The sequence below is a fragment of the Salvelinus sp. IW2-2015 genome, linkage group LG31 (assembly GCF_002910315.2).
Source record: "Salvelinus sp. IW2-2015 linkage group LG31, ASM291031v2, whole genome shotgun sequence".
Taxonomy (NCBI): Eukaryota; Metazoa; Chordata; class Actinopteri; order Salmoniformes; family Salmonidae; genus Salvelinus; species Salvelinus sp. IW2-2015.
The window spans coordinates 27,043,797-27,062,209 of NC_036870.1; the positions used below are offsets into that span (position 1 = coordinate 27,043,797).

Consider the following 18,413-nt stretch of genomic DNA (forward strand, 5'->3'; position numbering starts at 1 on the left):
TGACTAGATAAACGTGAAGGTGAGACTAGAGTAGTTGATTAAATAAACGTGAAGGTGGGACTACAGTAGTTGACTAAATAAACGTGAAGGTGGGACTAGAGTAGCTGACTAAATAAACGTGAAGGTGGGACTAGAGTAGTTGACTAAATAAACGTGAAGGTGGGACTAGAGTAGCTGACTAGATAAACGTGAAGGTGAGACTAGAGTAGCTGACTAGATAAACGTGAAGGTGGGACTACAGTAGCCACACCACAAAAGAGAAGAACATGGAGGATGCACAGACAAATAGCCCGTTCCAAATAGCCCCCTATTCTCTTGGTAGTGCACTCCTTTTGACCAGGGCTCTGGTCTACAGTAGTGCACCATTTAGGGAATAGGGTGCCATTTAGGACGCATACAAACCTAACACAAACAGTAGGATAGAAGGATCATGTAAAGAACAGGAAGGGAATGCAGGACAGGATGTGGTTGTAATACCTTTTACACCTTAAAGCAAAATCTGGTATTGATGGAAAATAAAATTCTGATAAAAAAAAATAGGAATCCTGAAAACGTGAAAACCCCTGCCTGTCTTTGTAAGAAAACGTACCAGACACAACTAATCAATCACTGTTATGATCATTATTTGGTGAGAGTGCTGCTTTTGGAACCAAGGGCTAGAGGAAACATTCTATGACCCACAGACAAACCATGGATGTCACCCATGGCCAGCTGACTACACAAGACAGACAGATGGACATGTCCAGAATGACCATCGGTGACACATGTTCAGAGCCATCTCTATATACAACTCTGCTGCACATGTTTCTCTGGCATAAGAATGACTATGGCCATATGTGCTGATGGGTACATTGTGACTGTTCTCCAGTCTGGCACAGCAGCAGGCTCTAGAGGCGAAAGAAACGCACACCTATTTAGGCGAGGTGCTGGCTAGCGGAGTAGAACACTTTAAAAAAAATAAAGAGAGCGGCACACTCTAGGAGCTCAGATGMWRAAATATTTATGTCCAACATTTCGACAGACAAGCTGTCTTCATAAGGGTATAATGACAAACACTGCAGGTTGACTCATTTATATAGTGTCAAAACACACACACAGGTGTCTGTAATCATGGCCGGGTGTGGCCTGATATCATTGGTTAATTCGCATATATTTAAACAGCATACAAAAAACTAATGGATGGCGTACGATCATAGATACAATTTGGCTACATAAGCCTACAAACATTTACAATTGCAAAATCACAATAATCACAAGAATGGCTTCAGATCAAAGTCTACGTTGAGACCGAAGGGAGCAAGGGTCTTTAAATTAAAGATCCAGGCAGCCTCTCGTTTTAACAATAAATTGTCGAGGTCACCCCCTCTCCTAGGGAGGGTGACATGTTCGATGCCAATATAACATAGAGATGAAATCGAGTGGTTTTCTTCCAAACAGTGGGCCGCAACTGGGTAAGTCCAGTTTTTGCACCTAATGGTGCTACGATGCTCCGAGATACGTAATTTTACTTGCACTTTGTTTTACCCACATAATCTTTTACCACAAGGACAAGTTATAAGATAAATAACTGCCTTAGTGGAGCACGTGATAACACCAGCAGCAGGCTCTAACTGAACCAGAGAGACAGTCTCCATCTCCTAAACAAACACCAGGGAAGTGAGGGATGGTGAGGAGGAGGAAGGAGAGGAGGAAGAGAGGAAGAATGTGGGGAATAATCTATCCCAATTCAATAAAGACTCATTCTCATCCTGTGAAGAGAAAGTGGTGTGTGTTATTGGATATTAGGATTCCTGGCCCAGAGAGGTTTACCAGTCGGGCCCAAGCGAGGACACCTTGTTGGAGGCTGAACTGTCTCATTCCTGCTCCTCTTGTCACGGCTGTTGAAAGGAGAGGACCAAGGTGCAGCGTGRTGAGCGTACATTTTCTTTCTTTTTATCAAAATGACACCAAACAAAACAAYAAACACTACAAAAACTAAACGTGAAGCTACAGGCTATGTGCCCTAAACAAAAGTCAACTTCCCACAAACACAGGTGGAAAAAAGAGCTACCTAAGTATGGTTCCCAATCAGAGACAACGATAGACAGCTGTCCCTGATTGAGAACCATACCCGGCCAAAACATAGAAATAGAAAATCATAGAAACACAAACATAGAATATCCACCCCAACTCACGCCCTGACCAAACCAAAATAGAGACATAAAAAGGATCTCTAAGGTCAGGGCGTGACACCTCTGCTGTTCCTATGGGGGGCTCTGCAGGAGTTTCTGCACTATGATGGGGTGTGTGAGGTTTTCATCCCGACATCGATTGACACTGAATTGATTATGACCGAGCTCTCTTCAGAGCCTGGAGAGAAAATGACTGCACCGCAGCATGTTCCTGGGTGTGGCACAGACGTTGTTACTACTAGGGGGGTCTCGAGACAACCCCAGTGTCCACTGTGCATCGTTCGGGAGAGAATGCTCCCTTACCTGCTTCAACAACGGCCCATGCTGGGAAGTTTGTGCCACCACATCGCCAAAACGTTAGTGGGCAGTTTTTAAGGCCAGTGAAAAGTGTTCACTGCCTCGGGGCAACTGCTATGATGTTCCTTTATTTGCGCCGCCAATCTACATTCACCAAATGGACATACCATGTTGGTCAATATGTACCCAATGCTAGTTTGCAATGTGCCATTCTGCCTTGCTGTCACATGTCCATTAGTTTGGGTCGTGTGTGCGTTTAAGGGGGGTGGTTAGAAATACTGAAGCGTAATGATTTCAGTTGAAGGGAAAATGACCACTGTCACGTCCTGATGATGTTTGAAGTTCCTGCTTATGTGAGGAACGTATGGAGCATAATTATTAAATGTCGACACCAGAATAATTCCAATTCCTGACCACTATTTGTTTAATTGTGTCAATTGTTTGGAAATAATTATCAATGACCCGTGAAATATATATTGATCAGTGAAGTTACTGTTAAACCCAACATATTCCACCATTAATTTAGAATGTTTGGTTATGGAAATGTTGATAATTCATTAATTATAATATACTGTCATGACGTTGCCCTGTTGGGTGAGGTTTATGACCCCCCCCCCCCATAAATACCGAAACCTTCTCCCTCCACTCTACAGAATGGACTCATGGAAAGCCCTTTGTTTCCACAGAGAAAGTATGGTAACGTCAAAAGGTTGGGGAATGGAACAATATTTCCCTTTCTCAACCAGTTGAAAGTGTCCATTGGTACTTAAAGAATATGATGTCGGATCAGTCATTGTTTTGGGACATTATTACTGATGATGACATAMACTGTATCTTGGAAAGTCTACACATTCTAGTTATCAGATTCACATGGAATTGTTGAGCAATTTAAATGTTTAAATATGAAACTATTCGTGAAAAGACATTAGTTGAGAACTGTGGAACACGCCTCTCTCTCCCCCAGTACAAAAGCCCGTTGACGGACGTCAACCTTAGTTCCAGAAATGTTAGGACTGCTGTCCTGACGTCTAAAATTGTCAATTTCACACTGTGTGTGTCTCAACACACATAAAAACAGCCAGCGAGCTCACTCCTGGCAAAAGGGAGCGGGGATACTAACACACTGAATGAGTGCTTATCCCCAATTATAATGTCACCTTCAGGCAGTATAGTACAGTATACATCCTTATATTACAGGATGATACGGAGGTGCTGAGAGCAGAGTACGGAAGGGGGAAAAGGCACAGGGCTTTGCGAGATGGTGAGATTGGTCAGCATTACCGGAYCTAAGTTGGCAAACAAACACATACAGACTTTGCTGTTTCAAAAGAGATGGGTGCCTTTACTGCAATGTTACACAGTGTGTTTGTCCCAAATGGCACCCTATTCCCTAAATAGTGCACTGCTTTTGACCAGAGCCCTATATAGGGAATAGGATGCCATTTGGGACACAGCCAATGACTCACATCATGATGCCTCAAAACAAGACAGGGTGTTGAAGCTACAGAGGAGATTGATGGTTAGTCAATACTGTACACACAACAAATACTACCTCTGTTCCTACAGTAATCTGATGATCTTCTGAAACAGCAACAGCCTATCTTACACTATCCAAACTACCATTCTGCAATTTCATTTGACAACAGGAAAAAAGGAATGTTCATATGATGCTGTGTACAGTACTAGAATACTGATTGGATTGGCTTAGGTTTCCAATATCACGTGGAGTTTACATTTTCTATGCAATCTGACAGTCTGGCAAAGAAACCCACAGAGACAGTGATCGAATCAGACTTCCACAGAGACAGTGACTGAATCAGACTTCCTCAGAGACAGTGACTGAATCAGACTTCCTCAGAGACAGTGACTGAATCAGACTTCCTCAGATGTGTGTGTGTTGAAAAGAAAATGTTTTTATCTGAATAAAACAGCATTTTCTGCCTGTTACTGAAGCCAGGAGTTAAATAAGCAGTGAGACCAACCGACGGAGGAGTTAATGTGTATTTCATGTCAGACAACAATGAAGAATTTAATTTGAAAGCCTGGGGAGATGAGCTCAATTCCCATCCCTCTCAATCACTCCTAAAATAAGACACGCCTCAAGGAAAACCCATCTGGAGATGGGTAGTGCACTACTTTTGATGGGCTTTGGCCAAAAGTAGTGCACTATGTAGGGAATAGGGTATCATCTGGGATGCAGTCACGACTATGCATCTTAAATCAACTTCTGCACATTGAGGCTGGCTTTATATAGGCAGTGGCTACTATAATAACTSACATACAGCCTTATTCTAAAATGGATTCAATTGTTATTTTTTCCCCTCATCAATCTACACACAACACCCCATAATGACATCACAATACCCCATAATGACATCACAGTACCCCGTAATGTCAAAGCAAAAACAAGTTTTTAGAAATGTTTGGGGAAAAAATGAAATATCAAATTTACATAAGTATTCAGACCCTTTACTCAGTACTTTGTTGAAGCACCTTTGGCAGCGATTACAGCCTTGAGTCTTCATGGGGATGACTCTACAAGCTTGGCACACCTGTATTTGGGGAGTTTCTTCTCTGCCAGATCCTCTTAAGCTCTGTCGCTGCACAGCTATTTTCAGGTCTCTCCAGAGCTGTTCGATCGGGTTCAAGTCCGGGCTCTGGCTGGGCCACTCAAGGACATTCAGAGACTTGCCCTGAAGCAACTCCTGCATTTTCTTGGCTGTGTGCTTAGGGTCGTTGTCCTGTTGGAAGGTAAACCTTCGCCCCAGTCTAAAGTCCTGAGCGCTCTGGAACAGGTTTTCATCAAGGATCTTAATTAACTTTTGGTTGGCATTCAGGCCAAAGAGTTCAATCTTGGTTTCATCAGACCAGAGAATCTTGTTTCTCATGGTCAGAGTCCTTTAGGTGCCTATTGGCAAACTTGAAGCGGGCTGTCATACCTTTTACTGAGGAGTGGCTTCCGTCTGTGCATACGTGCATACGTTAGAAAATAAAATTGATGACCTTCTATTAAGATAATCCTGCCAATGTGACATTAAAAACTGTAACATCTTATGTTTCACCGAGACGTGGCTGAACGAAGGAACGGACAATATAGAGCTGGCGGGATTTTCCATGCCCCGGCAGAACAGAGACGCTACCTCTGGTAAGACGAGGGGTRGRGGTGTGTGTCTAATATTAAAGAAGTCTTGAGGTATTGCGTGCCTGAGGTAGAGTACCTTATGATAAGCTGTCAACCAAAAGAGTTATCATCTGCATTATTCGTAGCAGTCTATTTACCACCACCAAGCGAAGCTGGCACTAAGACCGCTCTCAACCAACTCTATAAGGCCATAAGCAAAGAAGAAAATGCTCACCCAGAAGCAGCGCTCCTAGTGGCCTGGGACTTTAATGCAGGCAAACTTAAATCAGTTTGCCCAAATTTTACCAGCATGTCACATGTTCAACCAGAAAAAAAATAATCCTAGACCACCTTTACTCCACACAAAGCTCTCCCCCGCCCTCCATTTGGCAAATCTGCACCATTGAGAGCATCCTGACCGGTTGCATCACCGCCTTGTATGGCAACTGCTCGGCATCTGACCGTAAKGTGCTACAGAGGGTAGTGTGAACGGCCCAGAAYATCACYGGGGCCAAGCTTCCTGCCATCCAGGACCTATATAATAGGCGGTGTCAGAGGAAAGCCCATAAAATTGTCWKAGACTCCAGTCACCCAAGTYAYAGACTGTTCTCTCTGCTACYGCAYGGCAAGCGGTACTGGAGCGCCAAGTCTAGGWCCAAAAGGCTCCTCAAAACCTTCTACCCCCAAGCTATTATTCTGCTGAACAATACATAAAAATCGCTATCGGACAATTTACATTGACCCCCCCTTGTACACTGCTGCTACTCACTGTTAGTTTGTTACCTATGCATAGTCACTTCGCCCCCACCTACATGTACAGATKACCTCAACTAGCCTGTACCCCTGCACACTGACTCGGTACCGGTGCYCCCTGTATATAGCCTCGTTATTGTTATTCTTATTATGTTACTTTTTATTATTACTTTTTATTGTAGCCTACTTGGTAAATATTTTCTTCTTCTTGAACTGCACTGTTGGTTAAGGGCTTGTMAGTAAGCATTTCACGGTAAAGTCTACACTTGTTGTATTCRGCGCRCGTGGCAAATAAAGTGACTAATTTGAAGAATATCAAATATTGTGTTAWTAAAGGGTCTGAATATTTTCCGAATGCACTGCATGTCCAGACCGGAAAACACCACTTGACATGAGACATAATACACCACAGTAGCATTCCTGTACGAGCTGACAAATCACATAAAAGAAAGAAAGCCCTACTGGATCTGCAGGATTTTGTTCAAGCCCTAAACAAACACACCTGTTTCAGCTAATCAAGGTCCTGAGGAGCAGCTGATTAGTAGAATGGTCCGGAGAATAATCCTGCAGCAGGGTAGCTCTCCAGAAAGAGGGTTAGCTACCCCTGCAGAAGTATTACCCTTTGAAAATGAATACCATTTGCCATTTTAGTGGCCCCAGGCGGGAATCGAACCCATGATCCTGACATTGCAGGCGCCATACTTTAGTAACTGAGCCACAAAGTCCAACCTCACCTTGTTGAAGTCTTCGCTGGTGGCCCTCATCTCCTTCCAGGTCTTGTTGAGCAGCTGGATGCAGATGCAGAAGAACTCTTCGAAGGAGCGGTCGTGGGTGAAGAACATGGGGTGGAAATCATGACAGTTCTCACTGGCTGTGAAGACAAAGGTGGAGAAGAGGGTACAGATAGAACATGTGTTTTAGAGAGAGGAGAGGAGGGTACAGTCAGAACATGTGTTTTAGAGAGAGGAGAGGAGGGTACAGATAGAACATGTGTTTTANAGAGAGGAGAGGAGGGTACAGTCAGAACATGTGTTTTAGAGAGAGGAGAGGAGGGTACAGTCAGAACATGTGTTTTAGAGAGAGGAGAGGAGAGTACAGTCAGAACATGTGTTTTAGCTGTTTGGGGACCAGTCACCCAAACAGCTGATGAAACTGAGGAGTATTTCTGTCTGTAATAAAGCCCTATTGTGGGGGGGGGGAAATCATCCTGATTAGCCCCTGTCAAGCCATGTGAAATCCATAGTTTAGGGTCTAATGATGCTTTTTATTTGTATTACTTTTTTTTACCCCTTTTTCACCCCAATTTCGTGATATCCAATTGGTAGTTACAGTCTTGTCCCATCGCTGCAACTCCAAGTCGCACTGCTTCTTGACACACTGCTCGCTTAACCCGGAAGCCAGCTGCACCAATGTGTCGGAGGAAACACTGTCCAATGGGCGACCGTGTTTGCGTAAATGCGCCCGGCCTGCCACAGGAACCGCCAGAGCTCAATGAGACAATAACATCCCGGCTGGCCAAACCCTTCCCTAACCTGGACGACACTGGGCCAATTATGCGCCAACTCATGGGTCTCCCGGTCGCGGCCGGCTGCGACACAGCCTGGCATCGACTACGGATCTGTAGTGACGCCTCTAGCACTGCGATGCAGTGCCTTATATCGCTGTGATACAGCCTGGGTCTGTAGTGACACCTCTAGCACTGAGATACAGTGCCTTAGACCACTGTGATACAGCCTGGGTCTGTAGTGACGCCTCTAGCACTGAGATACAGTGCCTTAGACCGCTGTGATACAGCCTGGGGTCTGTAGTGACGCCTTCAGCACTGAGATACAGTGCCTATTATATTGCTGTGCCACTCGGGAGGCCCCTAATGAATTTATTTGAATTGACTGAATTTCCTCATATGAACTGTAACAATTTTTGAAATTGTTGCGTTTATATTTTTGTTCAGTTAACATTACACATTTCCCTCTCTCTGTTCAATTTGTCTGGTTGCATGTGCCAGATGGCAGACATCTATTCTGGTTATTCTTGGGCTCCCTAGTCTGCCTGCCTACAGACACAGTTCACAGGGAAAGTTCTCAATGATCCAGAACGTGGAACACACACTATGGGCCTTTTCTGTTGTTAACATTTCCACATGCATCTACAACAGAGACGAGACTAAGAGTTATTCTCCTGTACTGTGTGAGAGTTGAAGGCTCGAATACTGCACGATCTGATGGAGGACTGTGTGAGAGGTTGAAGGCTCTGAATACTGCACGACTCTGATGGGAGACTGTGTGAGAGGTTGAAGCTCGAATACTGCACGACTCTGATGGGAGGCTGTGTGAGAGGTTGAAGGCTCTGAATACTGCACGACCTGATGGGAGGCTGTGTGAGAGGTTGAAGGCTCTGAATACTGCACGACTCTGATGGGAGGCTGTGTGAGAGGTTGAAGCTCTGAATACTGCACGACTCTGATGGGAGGCGTGTGTGAAGGTTGAAGGCTCTGAATACTGTACGACTCTGATGGGAGGCTGTGTGAGAGGTTGAAGGCTCTGAATACTGCACGACTCTGATGGGAGGCTGTGTGAGAGGTTGAAGGCTCTGAATACTGCACGACTCTGAGGGAGGCTGTGTGAGAGGTTGAAGGCTCTGAATACTGGTACGACTCTGATGGGAGGCTGTGTGAGAGGTTGAAGGCTCTGAATACTGGCACGACTCTGATGGGAGGCTGTGTGAGAGGTTGAAGGCTCTGAATACTGCACGACTCTGATGGGAGGCTGTGGTGAGAGGGTTGAAGGCTCTGAATACTGTACGACTTCTGATGGGAGGCTGTGTGAGAGGTTGAAGGCTCTGAATACTGACGACTCTGATGGAGGCTGTGTGAGAGGTTGAAGGCTCTGAATACTGCACGACTCTGATGGGAGGCTGTGTGAGAGGTTGAAGGCTCTGAATACTGTACGACTCTGATGGGAGGGTGTGTGAGAGGTTGAAGGCTCTGAATACTGTACGACTCTGATGGGAGGCTGTGTGAGAGGTTGAAGGCTCTGAATACTGTACGACTCTGATGGGAGGCTGTGTGAGAGGTTGAAGGCTCTGAATACTGTACGACTCTGATGGGAGGCTGTGTGAGAGTTGAAGGCTCTGAATACTGTACGACTCTGATGGGAGGCTGTGTGAGAGGTTGAAGGCTCTGAAAATACTGGACGACTCTGATGGGAGGCTGTGTGAGAGGTTGAAGGCTCTGAATACTGTAACGACTCTGATGGGAGGCTGTGTGAGAGGTTGAAGGCTCTGAATACTGCTACGATCTGATGGAGGCTGTGTGAGAGGTTGAAGGCTCTGAATACTGAGACTCTGATGGGAGGGAGCTGTTTGTGAAGAGGTGAAGGCTCTGAATACTGTACGACTCTGATGGGAGGCTGTGTGAGAGGTTGAAGGCTCTGAATACTGTACGACTCTGATGGGAGGCTGTGTGAGAGGTTGAAGGCTTGAATACTGTACGGACCTCTGATGGGAGGCTGTGTGAGAGGTTGAAGGCTCTGAATACTGTACGACTCTGATGGGAGGCTGTGTGAGAGGTTGAAGGGTMTGAATACTGCACGACTCTGATGGGAGGTTTCATGTGGTGATTAAAGGGAATGGCTCCTTCCTTCTCCCTTGTTTCTCACTTGTTCTCATCCTTTTTCCTCCCTTGTTTCCCCTCCTGTCCTCAGCCAATGGTGTGGCCAGAGAGCTAATCTAACTGTTTCCTGAGGGAACTCCATTAAACTCCATTAGACTGCATTACATACACTGGGAGGGAGAAATCACTGTGTGTTTATTGGGTTACCGGATTCATCCTAAACTCCCCACCGAGAGTGAAATCTGGTTTCTCAGCTCAATCCATCTACAGTGYCTTCAGAAAGTATTCATACTCCTTGAATTATTCCACATTTTGTTGAGTTACAGCCTGAATTTAAAATKGATTAAATATACTGTATATATTTCCCTCACACATCTACACACAATACCCTATAACGACAAAGTGAAAACATGTTTTTAGAAATATTTAATTTACATACAGTACCAGTCAAAAGTTTGGACACACCTACTCATTCAAGGGTTTTTCTTTCTTTTTACAATGTTCTACATTGTAGAATAATAGTGAAGACATCAAAACTATGAAATAACACATGGAATCATGTAACCAAAAAACTTTAAATTTTAATATATTCACCATGCTCAAAGGAATATTYAATGTCTGCTTTTAAAAAACAAATGTTTTTGACCATCTACCTATAGGTGCCCTTCTTTGCGAGGCATTGGAAAACCTCCCTGGTATTTGTGGTTGAATCTGTGTTTGAAATTCACTGCTCGACTGAGGGCGCTTACAGATAATTGTATGTGTGTGGTACAAGGTTTGAGGTAGTCATTCAAAAAACATGTTAAACACTATTGTTGCACACAGAGTGAGTCCATGCAACTTATTATGTGACTTGTTAAGCAAATGTTCACTGCTGAACTTATTTAGGCTTGCCATAACAAAGGGGTTACATACTTTTCCGATTTTTATTTTTAATAAATTTGTAAACATTTCGAAAAACATAATTCCACTTTTACATTATGGGGTATTGTGTGTAGGCCAGCGAGAAAAAAACTCTGAATTGAATCCAATTTAAATTCAGGCTGTAACAACAGCATTTTGAAAAAGTCAAGGGGTGTGAGAATACTTTCTGAAGGTGTTGTACATTCTTCAGTGATATTGCGACTAACACCTTAGACAAGAAGATTTCGATTTTGTAATATTTCAAATCAGCAAGGAAACTTGTAGGACTTTTTATGTAGGTAGGGGTAAAGCGACTATGCATAGATAATAAACAGCGAGTAGCAACAGTGTAAAAAAACAATACAAAAATGGGGTAGCTTTTTGATGAGCTGTTCAGCAGTCTTATGGCTTGGGGTTAGAAGCCTTTTGGACCTCCGCTCTCAACACACTGGGACAGGGTGGCTGCAGAGCTGCAGTCCTGGAGCTCTCTACTTTGTGATGCATCCTGGAGTGTATTCAGTCATGTGAAATGTACGGAACATGGCAGATAGAAATAGAATGAATAGAGCCGACACGATATCCTATTCAATCCAACAAAAAAAACATGTTCTACACAATACTTTTCTATGTTCTGTAACATCCTCCCTCCCACTACCCCCAACAGCGCATGGACACACCTGAGGTGACATTTGCTGGCATGTTCAGAACATGGTTATAACATGTTCATAACATGTTCATAGTGTCTGAACAACCTGACCTTTCCATCCCCATGCAGAGAAGTCATTTTTTTCTTCACTTTGTATTATTCATACAGTTACTCTCCAACTAGGGTAATGTCTCCTGAATGGTAACTGAATATTTAAATCTAACCAACACAATTCTCCCACGCTGAACAAATAATTGAAGAGATAAAGAATTCAATCTGGGCCATTCTACACGTGACAAGCGATATGATGACAAAACATCTGAACTCTGTTAAGAGGGAGAATATGGCCTGCAAGGGAAGTGAGCAGCCAATGTGAGAACTGGTAATGACCTTTGTATTGAAGTTACAAGTTACACCCCAAAGTCTTGATTCTTACAACACTTGATACATTTAGATTTGTAATGGGTGTGTCACAACATAATGAATGGAACAAATACATTACTGTATAGCACAGTGTTACCATAAGCAGTAACGCCCAATACATTACTGCATAACACAGTGTTACCATAAGCAGTAACGCCCAATACATTACTTGTAGCGAAATCACAGTGTTACATAAGCAGTAACGCCCAATACGATTAACTAGCATAACCATGTTACATAAGCCAAGTAACTGTCCCAAATACATACTGCATAACACAGTGTTACCAAAGCAGTAACGCCCAATACATTACTGCATAAACACAGTGTTACAAAGCAGATAACGCCCATACTACTGCATAACACAGTGTTACCATAAGAGACGTAACGCCAATACATTACTGCATAACAAGTGTTCCATAAGCAGTAACGCCAATACATTACTGCATAACACAGTGTTAATAAGCAGTAACGCAAATACATTACTGCATAACACAGTAACTACATAAGCAGTAACCGCCAATACATTACTGGCATTACACAGTGTTAAATAAGCAGTAACGCCAAATACATTACTGCATAACACAGTGTTAAAATAAAGCAGACTAATGCACAAACGGAATGGAACACTGTGATTTGTAAATATACAGTTTAATCCGACAGACCCAAATATCCTGGACATTGGTAAGATTGACTATTTCCCTTCAGTCAGTTCTGTGTGTGCGCGCGTGTCCGTCCCTCTTTTTCCTCCAAGAGGTTAGACTCGAACAGAAATAAGACCATATAGCGACGTTCTCTAAAGAACAAACGGCCATCAATCTTCTAAGGCTGTCATCAAGCAATGGTACTACTATGAAGAAAGTCAATATAAAATAGATTTAGATTTGTTTAACACTTTTTTGGTTACTACATGATTCCATATGTGCTATTCATAGTTTTTGATGTCTTCGCTATTATTTTCAATGAGTAGGTGTGTCCAAAATTGACTGGTACTGTGTGTATATATAATATATATATATATAGTTGAAGCAGAAGTTACATACACTTAGGTTGGTGTCATTAAACTCGTTTTCAACCACTCCACAAATTTCTTGTTAACAAACTATAGTTTTGGCAAGTCGGTTAGAGAACATCTACCTTGTGCATGACACGTCATTTTCCAACAATTGTTACAGACAGATTATTTCACTTATAATTCACTGTATCAGACAATTCCAGTGGTCAGAAGTTTACATACACTAAGTGTACTGTGCCTTTAAACAGCTTGGAAAATTGCAGAATATATTGTCATGGCGTTAGAAGTTCTGATAGGCTAATTGACATAAATTGAGTCATTGGGAGGTACTGTGAATGTATTTCAATGCCTACCGTTCAATCTCAGTGCCCTCTTTGCTTGAACATCATGGAAAATCAAAAGAAATCAACCAAGACCATAGAAGAAAATTGTTGAGCACCCCAAGTCTGTTCATCCTTGAGAGCATTTCCAAACGCCTGAAGGTACCTACGTTCATCTGTACAACCAATATTACACAAGTATAAACACCATGGGACCACGCAGCCGTCATACCGCTCAGGAAGGAGACGCATTTGTCTCCTAGAGATTAATGTACTTTGGTGGCGAAAAAGGAAATCAATCCCAGAAAACAACAGCAAAGGACCTTGTGAAGATGCTGGAGGAAACAGGTACAAAAGTATCTATATCCACAGTAAAACGAGTCCGACTAAACTTCCGACTTCAACTGTAATTACAAAAGGGTTTTCTAATGATCAATTAGCCTTTTAAAATGATAGACTTGGATTAGGTAACACAACGTGCCATTGGAACACAGGAGTGATGGTTGCTGATAATGGGCCTCTGTACGCCTATGTAGATATTCCATTTTAAAAAATCAGCCGTTTCCAGCTACAATAGTCATTTACAATATTAACAATGTCTACACTGTATTTCTGATCAATTTTATGTTATTTAAACGGACAAAAAAAAAATGCTTTTCTTTCAAAAACAAGGACATTTCTAAGTGACCCCAAACTTTTGAACGGTTGTGTGTGTGTATATATATATATATATATATATATGCCACAACCCATCTCCTATCTATCCTCAGCTGTGACTGGGTGGTCTGGGCCCTGGAGGTCAAAGGTCGCTGTAATCTCAGAGACTTCTGTTTGATTTAAAGGCGGGCCACGAAGGCTTCAGAACATTGTCTGGACATAGCTAATTAGAGCTCAACAGACAGAGCAAACACGAGCCACACAGATGTGACCACGGAGGGGAGAGGTGACAGACAGGGAGAGAGAAAGGAGAGGAAGAGGGGGTAGAAAGGGAGGAAGGGAGAGAGTGTGTGTCCCGGTGTTGGTGTGTGCGAGAGAGAGCGAGAGAGAGGGAGCGAGCATAAATGTGTGTGTGAGAGAAGGTAAAAGACAGAGTGTGTGGGACCTGCAGGCAGAGAACCTTCCTGACATCTGTCTGAGCCCAGTGAGATTAAAGGGAGAGAGAAACAAGAGGAGGAACACAGAGAGGAGGAACACAGAGAGGAGTCCCCTTGGAGCGAGGGAGGGAACCAGCATGACAAATAAACACTGAAAATGTGTCTTCCTCACTCCAATTACCACGCCAGCAGGCCTGGACGTAGGGCTGGACAATATATCGAATGAATTCGATTCATTCAAATCTATGTTGTTTTTTTCGCGATATTCCAAATGCCTGTTTTGCAGAATCAATGTTTTTTGTATTTTTCGTTTTCATGAGCGTTTATGTCCGCTTGTTCTTATGTTGTATTTTTGGTCTCGTCTCGTTCGCTCTTTCTGTGCTGTGCACCTTCCCATTTACACCAGAGATCTGTATGTCATGACTAGATGCTCATGTCTCCACCCTAACAATGGGAGTCGTTGTCCCAAAGGCGGGAAGGCAGGCTACAAGCTTAGGTTCAAAATAAGCACATAGAAACACATTGGGTTTATTTGACAGATTTTGGCCAGTGAAACCTCTTGCGTCACCTCTTTCTCCCAAGCCCCTCCCCCTCCCCCTCACAACAACAAAGATGATTGATCACTTCTTCCTCTCTGACAAACGGTTAACTTGCTATTTGCATTTGAGGTTTGGTCCAACAGAATCGGCCATATGGACACCAAAACGCATTGGGACATTATTTTACTGTAATAGAGGAGTTACCCTGTTTATGTTTCAACTCCTCAAATTTCGAGCAGAGCAGACACTACTAAAACTGATGTACCAATGAACATTCATTCTGGAAAATGAATGCTCAGTTTGTCGCAAGCACATAACGGTATCAYGTATCGCTAGCWGCATTTTAGTCAAATAAAGATTGTTATACTAGCTGTTTAGTATAAAGCATAAAACAATTATATAAGGAATTTGCAACTTGTTCTCATTCTGAGAAACAAGGTAGGCCACTTGACATGTTGGAGACGGACATAAAGTTCTGTTCGTAACATTTCAACTGTTTTTCCTTAGCTGAATTCAGAGCTTGTGAAATTATACTTGGATCCAAGTTGYTTAAACTTGAAATATAAATATTAGTTGGCTACTCACTAGCACGTGGGCTTGTGCTTGAGAGATTGTTTATGAAACCAGTGTTCATTTTCTATAATGCCTGCTACATTATTAGTGAATGTGCATTATGCATGGTTCTGGTTACATTTGTAACAAAAAGGGCATTTTTATAGTCAGACCTGAAAGCCAGATCAGTGATTATTGTACAAAGAAAAGCAGGTACAACTATTTTGATAAAATAATGAAATAATTAGTGGGTTTTATGGTTGTGGAAGAAATATATTCAGACTAGATATAATTTCACAAGCTTGGAATTCATTTGATTATTGCTGACTGTTTTAAATGCAGTGTATTTTACCTTTAATTGTACAACAAAGCTTATTTAGAGAACACATTAAGAAAATAGATATATATCGTGAATCGGCAAAAAAAAAACGCAGATATGAGTTTTAGGCCATATCGCCCAGCCCTACGTGGACGTCCACTTGCGACAAGGGGAGTGTGTGTGTGTGTGTGTGTGTGTGTGTGTGTGTGTGTGTGTGTGTGTGTGTGTGTGTAGGGGAGAGCAAGGTGTGTGTGTGTGCATTCGTGTGTGTATGTGAGACGCAGCATCAGCAACACCTTTCAGGGCCAATCAGTGTCAGGGCCAGTCAGTGTCCACGCTGGCAGGAGGATACTTTTGTCCCAAGTTGCACCCTGTTCCCTATTTATAGTACTTCATTTGAGGCCCTGGGTCAAAAGTACTGCACTATGAAGGCAATAGGGCACCATTTCTCCCTACGGGCCCTGGTCAAAAGAAGTGCACTACAAAGGGAATAGGGTTTCATTTGGGACTCAWSCATGGTGAACAGCTGAGTTTCCATTCCCCTTGTCATCAACAGAACTGGCTTTTAATGCTGCGTTTAATGCTGCGTTTAATGTGAGAACTCAGTTGAGTAAGATCAGTTGTATTTATTGCCATGTTGGCAATTAAATTTGAAATTTGAACTTTAAAACAGCGGGATTTAAATATTTTAACACAGTTGTGGTCAAGAAAGACTTAACCAGTTATCATACAGCACATGGTTTGATGCAAGGGGTAGAGTAGTAACTCTTCAGGACTCTTCAGTAGTGCGTGGAGAAGAGTCTACAAGACGGGTTAAGATGTATTAGATGGTGAGAAGGTGACTGACTGGACAGGGAGAGATATCAGGGCTGGCAGGTAACCCAGTGTGGTGAAAACAACAGACCAGAGACTGAGACCTACAACAGCTCACACACACCCTAATATACAGTTGAAGTCGGAAGTTAACATACACCTTAGCCAAATACATTTAAACTCAGTTTTTCACAATTACAGACATTTAATCATAGTAAAAAGTCCCTGTCTTAGGTCAGTTAGGATCACCACTTTATTTTAAGAATGTGAAATGTCAAAATAATAGTGGAGAGAATAATATTTTTCAGCTTTTATTTCTTTCATCACATTCCCTGTGGGTCAGAAGTTTACATACACTCAATTAGTATTTGGTAGCATTGTCTTTAAATTGTTTAACTTGGGTCAAATGTTTTGGGTAGCCTTCCACAAGCTTCCCACAATAAGTTGTGTTAATTTTGGCCCATTCCTCCTGACAGAGCTGGTGTTACTGAGTCAGGTTTGTAGGCCTCCTTGCTCACACAAATTTTCAATAGGATTGAGGTCAGGGCTTTGAGATGGCCACTCCAATACCTTGACTTTGTTGTCCTTAAGCCATTTTTCCACAACTTTGGAAGTATGCTTGGGGTTCATGTCCATTTAGATGCATTTGCAACAGCTTTATCTTCCTGACTGATGTCTTGAGATGTTGCTTCAATATACCACATAATTTTCCTCCCTCATGATGCCATCTATTTTGTGAAGGGCACCAGTCCCTCCTGTAGCAAAGCACCCCACAACATGTGCTGCCAACCCCGTGCTTCACAGTTGGGATGGTGTTCTTCGCTTGCAAGCCTCCCCTTTTTCCTCCAAACATAAGTGGTTATTATGGCCAAACAGTTCTATTTTTCCTTCATACAGACCAGAGGACATTTCTCCAAAAAGTACGATCTTTGTCCCATGTCCAGTTGCAACTGTAGTCTGGCTTTTGGAGCAGTGGCTTTCTTCCTTGCTGAGCGGCCTTTCAGGTTATGTCGATATAGGATCGTTTTACTGTGGATATAGCAAATTTTTGTAACCTGTTCCTCAGCATCTTCACAAGGCCTTGATGTTGTTCTGGGATTGATTTTCACTTTTCGCACCAAAGGTACATTAATCTCTAGGAGACAGAATGGGTCTCCTTCCTGACGGTATGACGGCTGCGTGGTCCCATGGTGTTTATATTGCGTAATATTGGTTGTACAGATGAACGTGGTACCTTCAGGCGTTTGGAAATTGCTCTCAAGGATGAACAGACTTGGGGAGGTCTACAATTTCTTCTATGGTCTTGGTTGATTTCTTTTGATTTTCCATGATGTCAAGCAAAGAGGCACTGGATTGAAGGTAGGCCTTGAAATACATTCACAGGTAACACCTCCAAATGACTCAAATTATGTCAATTAGCTATCAGAAGCTTCTAAGAGCCATGACATAATTTTCTGCAATTTTTCAAAGCTGTTTAAAGGCACAGTCAACTTAGTGTATGTAAACTTCTGACCCACTGGAATTTGTGATACAGTGAATTATAAGTGAAATAATCTGTCTGTAAACAATTGTTGGAAAAAATGACATGTGTCATGCACAAAGTAGATGTCCTAACCGACTTGCCAAAACTATAGTTTGTTAACAAGAAATTTGTGGGAGTGGTTGAAAAACGAGTTTTAATGACACCAACCTAAGTGTATGTAAACTTCCGACTTCAAATATATATTATATATATTTATATATATATTATATATATATTATATATATCTATATATATCATATATAATACACAGTACCAGTAATTTTTGGACACACTACTCATGGCCAAACGTTCTATTTT

General features: G+C 42.5%; 1 protein-coding gene across 1 annotated transcript in view; it reads right to left on the reverse strand.

Annotated features, from left to right (window-relative positions):
* LOC111955848 (engulfment and cell motility protein 1) overlaps window positions 1-18,413 on the reverse strand; it is a 161,006-nt gene that overhangs the window by 59,707 nt on the left and 82,886 nt on the right. The window contains exon 17 of the mRNA XM_023976192.2: window positions 7,077-7,213. Coding sequence (XP_023831960.1) covers window positions 7,077-7,213 — 137 coding nt within the window. The remainder of the gene's footprint in view (window positions 1-7,076; window positions 7,214-18,413) is intronic.